General features: G+C 56.2%; 1 protein-coding gene across 8 annotated transcripts; it reads left to right on the top strand.

Moving 5' to 3' along the window:
* Positions 1-219: 219 nt before the first annotated feature.
* EFNA4 (ephrin A4) lies at positions 220-4,404 on the top strand. 8 transcript variants are annotated; one of them, XM_027531436.1, is made up of 4 exons: positions 220-476; positions 2,590-2,885; positions 3,276-3,341; positions 3,719-4,404. In XM_027531436.1, the coding sequence occupies exons 1-4, from the start codon at positions 364-366 to the stop codon at positions 3,853-3,855; spliced, it is 612 nt and encodes a 203-aa protein (XP_027387237.1). In that variant the 5' UTR covers positions 220-363; the 3' UTR covers positions 3,856-4,404. The 8 variants fall into 8 exon arrangements, with proteins under 8 accessions (XP_027387237.1, XP_027387218.1, XP_027387256.1 ...); XM_027531417.1 differs by having other exon boundaries at positions 239-476; positions 3,276-3,316; positions 3,997-4,404; XM_027531455.1 differs by having other exon boundaries at positions 239-476; positions 3,276-3,316.
* Positions 4,405-11,040: the final 6,636 nt, after the last annotated feature.

The raw sequence follows: 11,040 nt of genomic DNA, 5'->3' as shown, positions 1-11,040 counted from the left end.
AGGGAAGCACCCTGTACTAACACAAGCACGAAAGACAAGACCTCTCTAAAACAACTCCTAGACAGGGGACTGTGTCCCTCCTCGCCGCCTCCTTGAAATGGGCCCAACCTCAGCAACAGCTTGCCGAAGCTGGAGAGCGCTGCGGCACCCAGAAGGTTAATAAGAGTTGGCTTTGAATGAAGAGGCGGAGACGCGACCCCATTGGTGAAAAGTTATCCAGGGGCGTGGCCTGTGAGTCTCTGCACCCCACCCCACTTCTCGCAAGCCCCACCCCAAACCTCCTCTGCACTTTGTACCTTTCTCGTCGCGACTGCGAAGCGGACCGGGACGGGCCGGGCCAGACCACACCAGACCTAGGGGGCGATGCGGCTGCAGCCCCTGCTGCAGACTGTCCTCTGGGCCGTGCTCCTCAGCTCCCCTCTGCGAGGGGGCTGTGGCCTCCGCCTTGCGGTCTACTGGAACTCCAGTAACCCCAGGTAGCCGGGCCGAAACCGGCGGGCGGCGAGCCGGGCCTGCACGCTCCCGGGCCGGGCGCGCGCCCGACACTCGCTCTGTGCGCGGCGCCGCCTGGACCCGGCCGCGCGCCGGGGATCCTTTGTTTGAGCCGGCGGGGGAGGAGGAAGGGGCGAGGCGCGCCTGGGGTCCCCTATGCCAGCCCGCACGCGTTGGAGGCGAGCGGAGGACCCCAGCCCGAAAGGCAATCGGTGGGGTCTCAGAGCCGGGAGCTGGGGGAACCTCAGCCTGCACTCCGAGCCCCGCCCCCCTCGCTTCTGTCTTGGGGATCCCCAGCGTTCCTCCGGCCGAAGCTTGGGCGAGCGGACTTGCGGAGCGCCGGAGGGGGGGTGGTTACTCTTGTGAAAGAGGGTTACTCTCCTGCTCGCTTGGCCTCCTCTTTGGCGCTCGGTCTTTCTCCTGAGCTCATTCTAGAACGCTTTCATCTCAGTCATTATTAGCCCTTCTATTCCTGTGCAGTCTCGGCCCTGCCCTTCTAGAGTTAAATCACCTTTAGGCAAGTCATCTGACCTCCCTAACCTCAGTTATCTCATCTGTAAAATGGGGTAATAATGACTAGTACCCTGGGAAGTCAGGTAGACTGAGGTCATGTGTGTCCAAGAGGTAAAGGCTGTACAGATATGAACGACTATTTTCTGTTTCCTGATCTGCCTGCCTTGGAACCTGTATGTATTTTCCCTGTTTCCATGCTCCTCCCCAATTTTCCTTGCCTCTCTCTTTCTCCATGTTTTCCCTTCTGATTTGCTACTTAAAACAATCTGTGACTGTTCGTTTGTTCACTCACTAACATTTATTAAGCGTGTACCGTGTGCCCGGACTTGTGCTAGGCCGCTGGGGGTTAGAAATAAGACCTAGGCTCTGCCCTCTGGGATCCCGAAGGATCCCTGGGTGAGCAGGCTTCAGAGCAGGTCATTACAATACCAATGTTGTATGGTGAGGGCTGTTGTTGTCTTCACCTCTGAATTCCTCTCTGTGTTCCAGACCACTGCCTCTGAATGACTTGGAAGATTGGTTAAAAATTCAGGTTTCTACCCCCTAACCCTGAGGTTTCTGACTCATTCATTCCATTCCCAAATATTTATTAAGCATTTTCCTTGTGCCTGACACTTTTCCAGGCACTAGGGATGCCGCGGAACTAAACAAAGGCCCAGCTTGTGTTCCAGCGGGTCTGAGCTGAGCCCAGGAATCTGCAGGAATCTGCATTCCTAATCACAACTCCAGATGCAGGTGGTCTTGAGACCACCCATTGAGAGAGAGCTGGGGGCCTTTCATAAGTCAAGTTGGGCTCTGTGTATGATGAGCATGGGGGTGGGAGTAGTTCATGCTTTACTTGATTCGGGAGGGGTTGACGTGTCCTAGGTCCTCCCACCCATACTGGCTCCCCCGGCGTCTCCCAAGAGGTGGAAGGGAGTCCTGAGGAGGCCAAAGATTGGGAGATATGTGGAGGGGGCTCCAAGTCTGGCACTTTGTTGTCCTGGCAAAAAAAGGAGGGGGAGGGGAGGTTCTCACCATCCACTCTTTTTCTTTCTTACTATGGCATTCTTTCAGCATCGAATTGACATCTTAAAAAGGCAGCCTTCCTCTTTGTGAATCAGTTAAAGAGGATACTGTTCCCAGACTCCATCTCTAGTCTGTGACTGCACTGTGGGCCCAGATCTGTGCCCTTTGCCTCTGTGCCCCAGCTTCTTCACAGCAGCCATCCACCTAACATTTGTCAAGCACAGGCACTACACCAAGGCCTTGTGTTGGGCATTAGAGCTAGAGAGGGGTGGCAGCTCCCACCCAAAAGCTAGGGTGTGGGAGTGCCTTCTCACATTTGAGCCATGTGGTTATAGGCCCTGCAGTCCCTTAACCTCTCGGAAACTGTGCATCCGTTACCTCATCCGTTTCTTGCACTCTCTTTGTCTCTCAAGAGTTGTCAGTCTGGGGAACTCAAACACCTTCCCAAGCTGCTCCGGCTCCAGTGGGTGGGGGACTGGCTGGCAGGGACCATTGGGAAGGGGTATCTCTGACCCTCGTGCCCCCAGTGTGCTATGCCAAGGAGCCCCTCTGCCCTCATCTACCTTGTGCCTGCAGGCTGCTTCGAGGAGACGCCGTGGTGGAGCTGGGCTTCAAGGATTACCTAGACATCATCTGCCCACACTATGAGAGTCCAGGGCCCCCTGAGGGCCCCGAGACATTCGCATTATACGTAGTGGACTGGGCGGGCTACAAGGCCTGCCAGGCTGAGGGGCCGAGTGCCTTCAAGCGCTGGGAGTGCTCCCGCCCCTTCGCTCCCTTTGGCCCTGTTCGATTTCCAGAGAAGATTCAGCGCTTCACACCCTTCTCCCTTGGCATGGAGTTCTTGCCCGGAGAGACCTACTACTACATCTGTGAGTGAGGATGGGCACCCTGGCCACCTCCTGGGGAAGGCAGGGAGGGGAGTGGGGCTACCTGCCATTGCCAGCAGTCAAGGCAGAGAGCCTGAGGGGTGGGGAAAGGAGAGGAAGGAAGGCCAGGCCTCGGAGGGGGGAGCGGGCAAGGGTCCAGGACATGGTAGGGGGACATCTAGAGTGAGCTGATAAAGAGACGGGGCAAGGAAAAGGAGCCAGGAAAGGCGACATGAGGAGGGACACGGTGGGCACCTAGATGTAGCCCCAAAATAAGGAAAAGCTTTCCAGGGAATTGGAGAGGGGAGAAGTTGGGAGGGTTTTAAAGTGACTCTGAAGCATCCAAACTAGCCTATGCTAACTTCTTCCTCCCAATTTCCCACCACCCAGCAGTGCCAACTCCGGGGAGTCCTGGCCAGTGCTTGAGGCTCCAGGTGTCTATCTGCTGCAAGGAGGACAGTGAGTGGGTTGGGGCAGGGGAGCAACCCTTCTGGCTAGTGTTGGCCCTTGGGAATGGGGGGAGCGGGGGGAAGAATCTGGGAGCATTAGACTCTGGGGGGCCTCTTCTTCCCCCTTTAGCCTGTGGGAGCCCCCGCTGCACAGTGGGAATGGCATCTCCAGGGGCAAGGCCCTCCGAGGCCTTCACTGAACTGGTAGCCTCTAATGGCACCTGGGAGGAGACCTGCAGGTCGGGGCTTAGAGGTGGCAGATTATGGGAGGGATTGGCTAGTTCGGGAGACCCTGAAGAAAGGGGTGGGAGTGCCCAACTAACGGGCAGAGCAAGAAGGAGGCTGTGGAAGCAGGAGGACCCATCAGTGCTACCCCTCCCCTCACAGAACCTGAGTCAGCCCATCCTGTCGGGAGCCATGGAGAGAGTGGCACGTCAGGGTGGCAAGGAGGGGCCGCTCCCACTCCCCTCTGTCTCTTGCTGCTGCTGCTGTTCCCAATTCTGCGACTCCTGAGAGTTCTCTGAGCCAAGCGGACCCTTCCTGGCACCCTCAGGAACCAGGGCCCTCCCAAGACTCCTTGGAGAGGGGCCCCTGCCCCCTACCTGAGCTGGGAGTGCCAAGCCAGACAGACAAGATGGAAGAGTGATCTGAGGTGACCCTTCCAGGTATTGGCCTCCTCATCACAGGCTGAAGAGGAGCCACAGGGGAGCAGCGGACAGCCCTGGGCACCTTGGGGCAGAGGCAACACAAACATAAGGTCTCCATCAGCGGCTTTGATGCTCAAATCCCTGCCCTCAGGAAGGCTGGGACTTGATGGGATGGCATCCTGGAGCCTGCTGGGGGCCAAGGCGAAGACCTGGGGACAGGCGGATTGCTGGACCAGGTCAGGCAAGAAGCCCAGGCCTGCCATCTGTCCCCGGTGCCCTGTGGGCCTCTTCCCTGGGGCAGCACCTCACCTCCCCAGAGGATCACTCACTTGTCTTCTGTGAAGACGGACTTACCATGAGGTTGAATTTCATGCCAGTTTGTATTTTTGTAAGTGTCTGGACTTCAATAAACCAACTACCCATCTTTTTGTTGCTTTTTGCAACCTACTGCCCTCTGCCCTCTAGCTCCTTGCCTGACACTGGGCCCCGGAGGTGGGGGGGTAGAGCGGGGTGCGGGGGGAGGGGAGGGAGTGGTACAGCATCAGAGCTCCCTGAAGTCTCTGCTCTCAGCGTGGCTTGGCCTGACCCCCATGCCAGCTGTGCCCAAGCCATCCATGCCAGGCCGCAGTGGGCACCCCTCTGGGCAGTGTGGGGCGGGTGTCAGCAGCAGCTGTGGAGCCTGGCACCCTCTACCACCTCTCTAGCTGGTTTCCTGATAGCCCCCACATACACACTCAGGGCACTGCTCAAGCTTCGGCAGCACCAAGCAGGATGTTGGGGCAAAGGCAAGGGGTAGTAGAAAGAGAGCATCTGGGTTTCAGAATGTCTGGGTCCCTGAGAGCTGGGTGTCCCCCCACTCCGTAAGGGCAGCCTGGGCGGTGCCTGGCCTAGAACTGAGAAGGTGGGGTCAGATCAAAGCCTCCTTCCCCAGCGGCCTCTTTGTTCTTCGCTTTTATAAGGAGGAGGGGGTGGGGCCGAGGAGGGAGGGCCCCCTTTGCTCTCAGCCCCACTCTGTCTCTATCACCTCTGGCAGGCAAAGCTATGACGCCTCCCCCCCGCAAGACTAACCAGTGACCAGTGACCAGTGACCTGGGGGGAGCCAAAGAAGGGGTGCCCCTTCCCCCGGTGCTATGCTCTACTCGCCCCGGTGCCCCACAGCTTCCCCTGGCACGGTGCCGGCCCGCCTGGCACCCAGCCAACGATCGATAGGTGGATGTTGTGCTGATTAGCTCGGCGGGGCTGCGGCGGCAAGAGGCGGCGTGTGAACATGCGCGTGGAGGGGGCGGCGGGCGGAGGGTGCTAGAGGTCCAGAGACTGATGACCAGGCCGAAATGCTGGAGGTTTTCGAACCCCTGCCCCACCCCTTTGCACACCTGGCTCACACCCCGTCCTTCTGGGTTGTTTCCATCGCTCAGGCTGAGGCCTGGGGCGGAGGACAGCACCCAGGACGAAGCCTACATGAGTTGACCCGCCCCCTGATTCAAGGCCACTTTCTGTAGGTGCATGTGCTTGCGTATTCGTGTCAGGGCCCTCCCCGCAAAACACGATTCTTAGGGGGGGCGAGAGGCCAGAGAGAAGAGGGTGAAGTCTGAGCTGAGGCCTGAGCTATGGGCTCGGTCTTCGGTCCTGTGTTCGAGTTCAGTCTCTACTGCCAACCAGAAGGTGTCTATCCGTCGCCGTGGAAACCGACTGTACTGCTACCTCCGCCCCTCTCCAGTGAAGCCAGAGGCGACGCAGGCCGGGGATGACTGGTTCGACCAGCACTAAGGACTGCGGGCTTCTCATCCTGCTCCCAGCGGCCGCAGACACCCTCCCTTCGCGGACCAAGCCCGGCGCGCTCGCTCCCGAGCCCGTAGCCGGCGCGCGGATCTCGCCGCTGATAACGCATGTGCGAAAGAGACGCGGGGCCAAACCGGCTTTCCCCACACTCAAGACACACGCCCTCTCTCTCAGGCAGACGCGCACACTTGACACAGACACAGGCAGGCCCTCGCCGGCTCCTAGCTCCCTGCAGGTGTGAGGGTGGACACCTGGGCCGCCACGCACTTGGGCTGGGGAGGGAGAGGAGGCGGCGGGGGAGACGCAGGCCCGCCGGCCGCAGGCCTCTAACCAGCCCCTCCCTACACTCACTTTCCGCCCAGCCCGGGCCTTGTGTGGACAACTGATTCAGTTGCGGGGCGCGTCTCCAAGGAAAGCGAGGGCCAAGTCCGCTCATGGGGCCTAGACAGGTCGAAGACTCTGGGCGGTCTTCCGGGACTGGGCCCTACCCATGAGAAGTCCTCGAGGCGTGTTCCCGGGCGTGGTTCCAGGAGGATCGGCAGACCTGCAGGTTTTGAGGCGTCACCGATCTCCCCTAAACTCAGCGGCGCTAGATGGCCGAGGGTGGGGCCCTCAATTTGCTGGGCTTGCCCTAGTCTCACCAGAATGATGCAAAAACCCCTCATCTTCGCATCAAGCTATGTCGCTGTTCCGAGAACGGGAGAGCCCCAGTCTCCGACCTCGATCCTGCTCCCCACTTTCTGGGGTTACAAGTCTTTCACCAGAGGCTAAACCCTAAAGTTTTGGTCTTTTTTATGTAACCCCACCGTTTTTTCTTCTTCCTTTTCAGTAATTCCTTCCTTTCCTTATTCATTCGGCAAGTTGTGAGCTCCCAGCGCGTTCTTCTTTCAGTCGGCCACACCAGCTGGGGTCGTCGGGGGATCCCCAGCGGTGACGCAGTTGGAGAGGGGCACGCTGACTTCCAAATAACCAATAGAATCCTTGCGCCTGGGGCATGAGGTCATCAGCGGTGATGCCCATTGGTTCAGGCCTGGACGTGGAGGGGGTCCCCATAGCAACCGACGGTGCGTCCGAGCGTAACCTGGAGAGTGGTCTTTGCTTGTGCTTCAATGGCAGCTTGGGTGGTGCTTGGGTTGGGGGCGGGGAGGCGAGAGCGGAGCCCTGTTTCCCAGGTCGTGCAGTTGTAGCCCAACCAAGCTCTTATTTTTCTTGAGATCCTTTTACTCACTCAGCCGAGGAAGTTAGGAGGGAAGTATTGGCAAAAGCGTGGGGGTCCTGGGTACAGAGCTTACGCCACCCGTGGGGGTCCTGGGTACAGAGCTTACGCCACCCGCCACCCGGAATGTTAATTCTGAGATCTTCGCGTTCATCTGCATATCGTCTGCATCTCATTTGCATTCTCTTCATTTAAGGTCAAATTGGGCAGACATCTCCACATCCCCAGCTCTGTCGCTTGTCTGTATCCCAAATCTCTCCCTCACTGGCTCTCTAATCTACCTCTCAGTGATCCAGTTCCTTACCCCATCTCTGCTCCCAGCCTCCAGTCTCTCCAGGGGAGGGAGAGGGCACAGCCTAGCTAAAGGAGAAAGGATAAGAAGTCTGCCTCTCCCTCTGGATGTTTGGTGACAGATGGGGAGGGCTGGTCTGTACTGCCTGGAGACTACATTGGCAAAGCAAATGGTTGGGGGAGGTGCCCTGGGCTGAGTTGAGGGTCTCCAGGGCCAAATCACCCACGTGCCCGGCAGGGTGCTGGAACTAGGGATGCCTGCTTCCAGCTGAGGGGCAGGCCTGCCCACCTGTCTGGTGCCAGGGCAGCTTCCTTTCTCCAATTAAGCACTAATGATGTGTCATTAACCCTTACCTTGCCTACCAGCCCTCAGGTGGTACTCAAATTCATGGTCTCACACTGAGCAAAGAGGGAAAAAGGAGGGCCTTTGAGGAAGCTAAGAGGCAGTAAGGTCAGGGGAGCTGGAGACAAGAAGGCGGGACCAGAGGCCCGAGTAGCATGTACTTAGTTATGCTGTGTGCTTCTGAGGGATTCTCGGCATGGGTGTCTCACTATCAGAATCCATCTATTCTTCTGTTCATCAATTCAACAATTATTTATTAAGAACCTCACCTATGCCTATTAACTAAATACCACTTCGTGCTAGTTGCTGAGGATATACACTTGCCTAAGTCAGGATCCCTTCCCTTAAGGAATCTTCAGATTACTTGAGGAGAAAGAACTGGCCAACAAATAATTACAATGCCAAGTGCAAATGCCATTATGGAGCTGTGCAGAATGTGCTATGGGAACACAGGGAAAATGAACTGTCAGAGAAGGCTTGGGTTTTGAAGGACAAAGTTTATGGCATGGAGGGGAAGTGTAGAGCTAATCATGCTTTTGATTCAGCGTAGAGGTCCATGTTTAGCTGTGTTTTCAGGACCGCTGGTGTCTGCACTCCTCAGAGCTGTGTTTTGCATCCATGTGTATGTGTGTGAGTGTGTATGTATGTCTGGATTTTTCTGTGTCTGGAATCCCTTCTCCCGAACACACATTGTGGTTTTATTACAGATCAATGTTTGCCGTGAAGCTCTGGCGCAGATTAGCCTGAACCTGCCCAGCCCAGGGGAGGGGAAGTGGAGAACCAGTGTTGGCTCTCTGGGAAGAGGTGGGCAGGCACCACCTTCACCACCTGGGGGCCCAGACCCTTGACACCCCAAGTAGCGGCAGGCTAGCCAAGGGAGACAAGGGCTTGGCCCCTAGGCTATGGTAAGCTGTGACCAGGCCACAGTCCCTTCTGCCCCAGCTCCCCATAGATGTGGGGGTTATAGCCACCACTCCCCACCAAGATCTCAGGCCCCCTCCCCCAGCCTGTTCTTCTTCTGTCTGTGGAGGAGCAGGCCAGCTCAGACCTGTCTGCTGGCTCTCTCCCACTGGAAGCAGATCCTTTCCAGGGGACACGAGAGGGCTGGGGAATGCTAGGGCCTACTAGGAGGCCCTAGGTACTCCACCCTTGCCCTCTGCAGCTCTCTCCAGCCTGGATTCTCCCCACCCACTATGGGGTGCCACTTCTCTGGGTTTTGCCCAGACATAGCCATCTTTGCCAGGGAAATGCTCAACCAGTAGGTAGAGGGTAGAGGCTAGAGCTATGGCAGTGGGGACTGGCCTGGGGATGGGTGGGGTGAGGAGACTGCAATGCTCCTCTGAGACTCTATCCCAGTTCCTTCTGTCCCCTTGCAGCCGCTTTCTAGAAAGCTCAATTTTGGTGGCAGGAAAGAGGAGACTGGATTGAAGGAGAGATTTAGGGGCTAAAGAGAGGCTCTGGGGTCTGAGGAAAAGGTCAAGGACCTCTCTTTTCACACTCTCAAGGATGTGAATGTCTCTTTGGCTGTAACTTCTACTCCGCCTCATTCTATCTGAGCTTTTCCTATCCCATCACTATTCCCCAAGTCCAAGGTCACCTCTCCCACTATGATGGCTATTAGAGAAGTTTGGAAATGGCTGGGAAGAAAGATGAAAAAAAGAGTCTGGAGCTAGTCTAGGTTGGCAGACCTCAGGATAATAATAATGATGCGGTCTCCATCAATCAAGCACCTTGTGGGTCCTAAATTATGTGTCCAATGCTTCCCAGGCACGGATCTTTATCCTCATAACAACCAGCTCTTCAAGGAAGGGTATTATTATCCCCAGTTTACAGATAAGGAAACAGTCTCAGAGAACTAAGGTGACCAGCACAGCCTGTGAATGGTGGAAATGGAATTTGAACCCAATCCCATCCTGTTAACTGCCAAGCCCAACTGCCTCCCTCTCAGCTTTTCTAGAAAGAAGCACATTCAGAGGACATACTCAAACCTCCAGTGTAACACCCCAGAGATGCCTTTCCACTTCAGGGTTCTTACTTGCTGGACTCATCTGAGGGGTCAGGGCATAACTAGCATCAGAGGTTATGATGCTCTGACCCCGCCCATCAAGCCCTGAATCCTAGCTTCCTGGGTCCTGTGCACCAAGTTCCCCACTCTCAGTCATGCGTGTTGTTCCACGTCAACTCAAGGGCATTAGAGAACCATGTAGCCATGCTGACGCACACATCACACTTGGAAGTCACAAGACACATGCATCACCCTCCTTGCTGGCACCCAGGGTCCCATGTTAGGACCATGCCAACAGGCTGCCCGCACCAGGACACACACATGGGCCCTAAGCAAGGTGTGGAACCTGTGAATATTTCATGTCTGGAGCCGGCGGCTGCCTCTCCTGCTCACACGCGTGCCCCATCCTCCCTCTTACAGGCTCCTTGTTTGTTTGTTTAATGAATTATTTATCCACGGCCCCCCTTTCCTCCTGGCCTCCCCCTCCCCCAGGCCCTAGCCTCCATGATTTATTGAACATAGCTCGGCTCTGTGGTTGCCACCCGGTGTCCCAGGAGCCGCCTTGGGCCACACAGCCTGAGTACTCCCTCTGCCCCCGACCTGTTCAGCTCCCTGCTTCCTTGGCCCCAGGGGGCAGGGGGGTGCACGGCGTGAGGCACCACGTTCAGAGAACTCCCAGGGGCCTGAGCTCAGTGCCCCTGGAGAGAACATGGCAGTCAGCAGTGTACGGGCAAGCTGAGGGCAGAGGGAAATGTAGGCAGAGCCTGCAGAAGAGGAGAAGGCAGCCCAAGGCCCTAGAGAGAGAGGATCAGCCCCATGGAGAGAACCTCGGCTTTCACAGAGGCCCTCAGCCAACAGAGAGGTGGCAGTCATGGCCCAGGCCTTAGAGCATTTCAAACTGTGGACTGTAACCCATTAGGGGTGATACAATCAAGAAATCAATTTTCTGGGGCTGAACGAGCTTCATATTTTTGTTTTTTAAAGAGTAGAACAGAAGAAAAATATCAGAGTGCAGCCTCTGTAATAAGGCTAAGTATTGTTTCACGAAACTTGTTGTTTCAATTACATGTGAATGTGTGTGTGTTTGCTGTATGGCAAATGCAAACTATACATCTTATTGTGGGTCACAGGAAAGATTTGAGTCACAGTTATAAACAGAGGCCCTACGCCCCATTGATGGAGGCCTGGGTTCGTCAATGACCCAGATGTCACATAAAGAGGCATAAGCTTCAGATCAGATCCCAGCTTGTAGACAGTGGCCCAGATCTTATACACAGAGACCCCATCCCTAGAGAAGCCCAGACCCCATGAATAGAGGCCTATCAACAGGCCTAAGAATGAAAGCTGGAAGCACATATCCTATATTCAGAACTGCCACATTATGGATGTGCTGTTTGTTCTTGGCACAAAGGAGCCCTGCAATGAGTA

This window comes from Bos indicus x Bos taurus, chromosome 3 (genome assembly GCF_003369695.1).
Source record: "Bos indicus x Bos taurus breed Angus x Brahman F1 hybrid chromosome 3, Bos_hybrid_MaternalHap_v2.0, whole genome shotgun sequence".
Lineage (NCBI taxonomy): Eukaryota > Metazoa > Chordata > Mammalia > Artiodactyla > Bovidae > Bos > Bos indicus x Bos taurus.
This window is presented reverse-complemented; position numbering and strand designations above follow the sequence as displayed.

What these genes read in the sequence shown, in the direction of transcription:
- EFNA4 (XM_027531410.1), top strand. Translation starts at nt 364, where the DNA reads ATGCGGCTGCAGCCCCTGCTGCAGACTGTCCTCTGGGCCGTGCTCCTC. An exon ending in TGGAACTCCAGTAACCCCAG is followed by an intron (nt 477 to 2,589) that starts GTAGCCGGGCCG and finishes TTGTGCCTGCAG; the next exon opens with GCTGCTTCGAGGAGACGCCG. An exon ending in AGAGACCTACTACTACATCT is followed by an intron (nt 2,886 to 3,272) that starts GTGAGTGAGGAT and finishes CCCACCACCCAG; the next exon opens with CAGTGCCAACTCCGGGGAGT.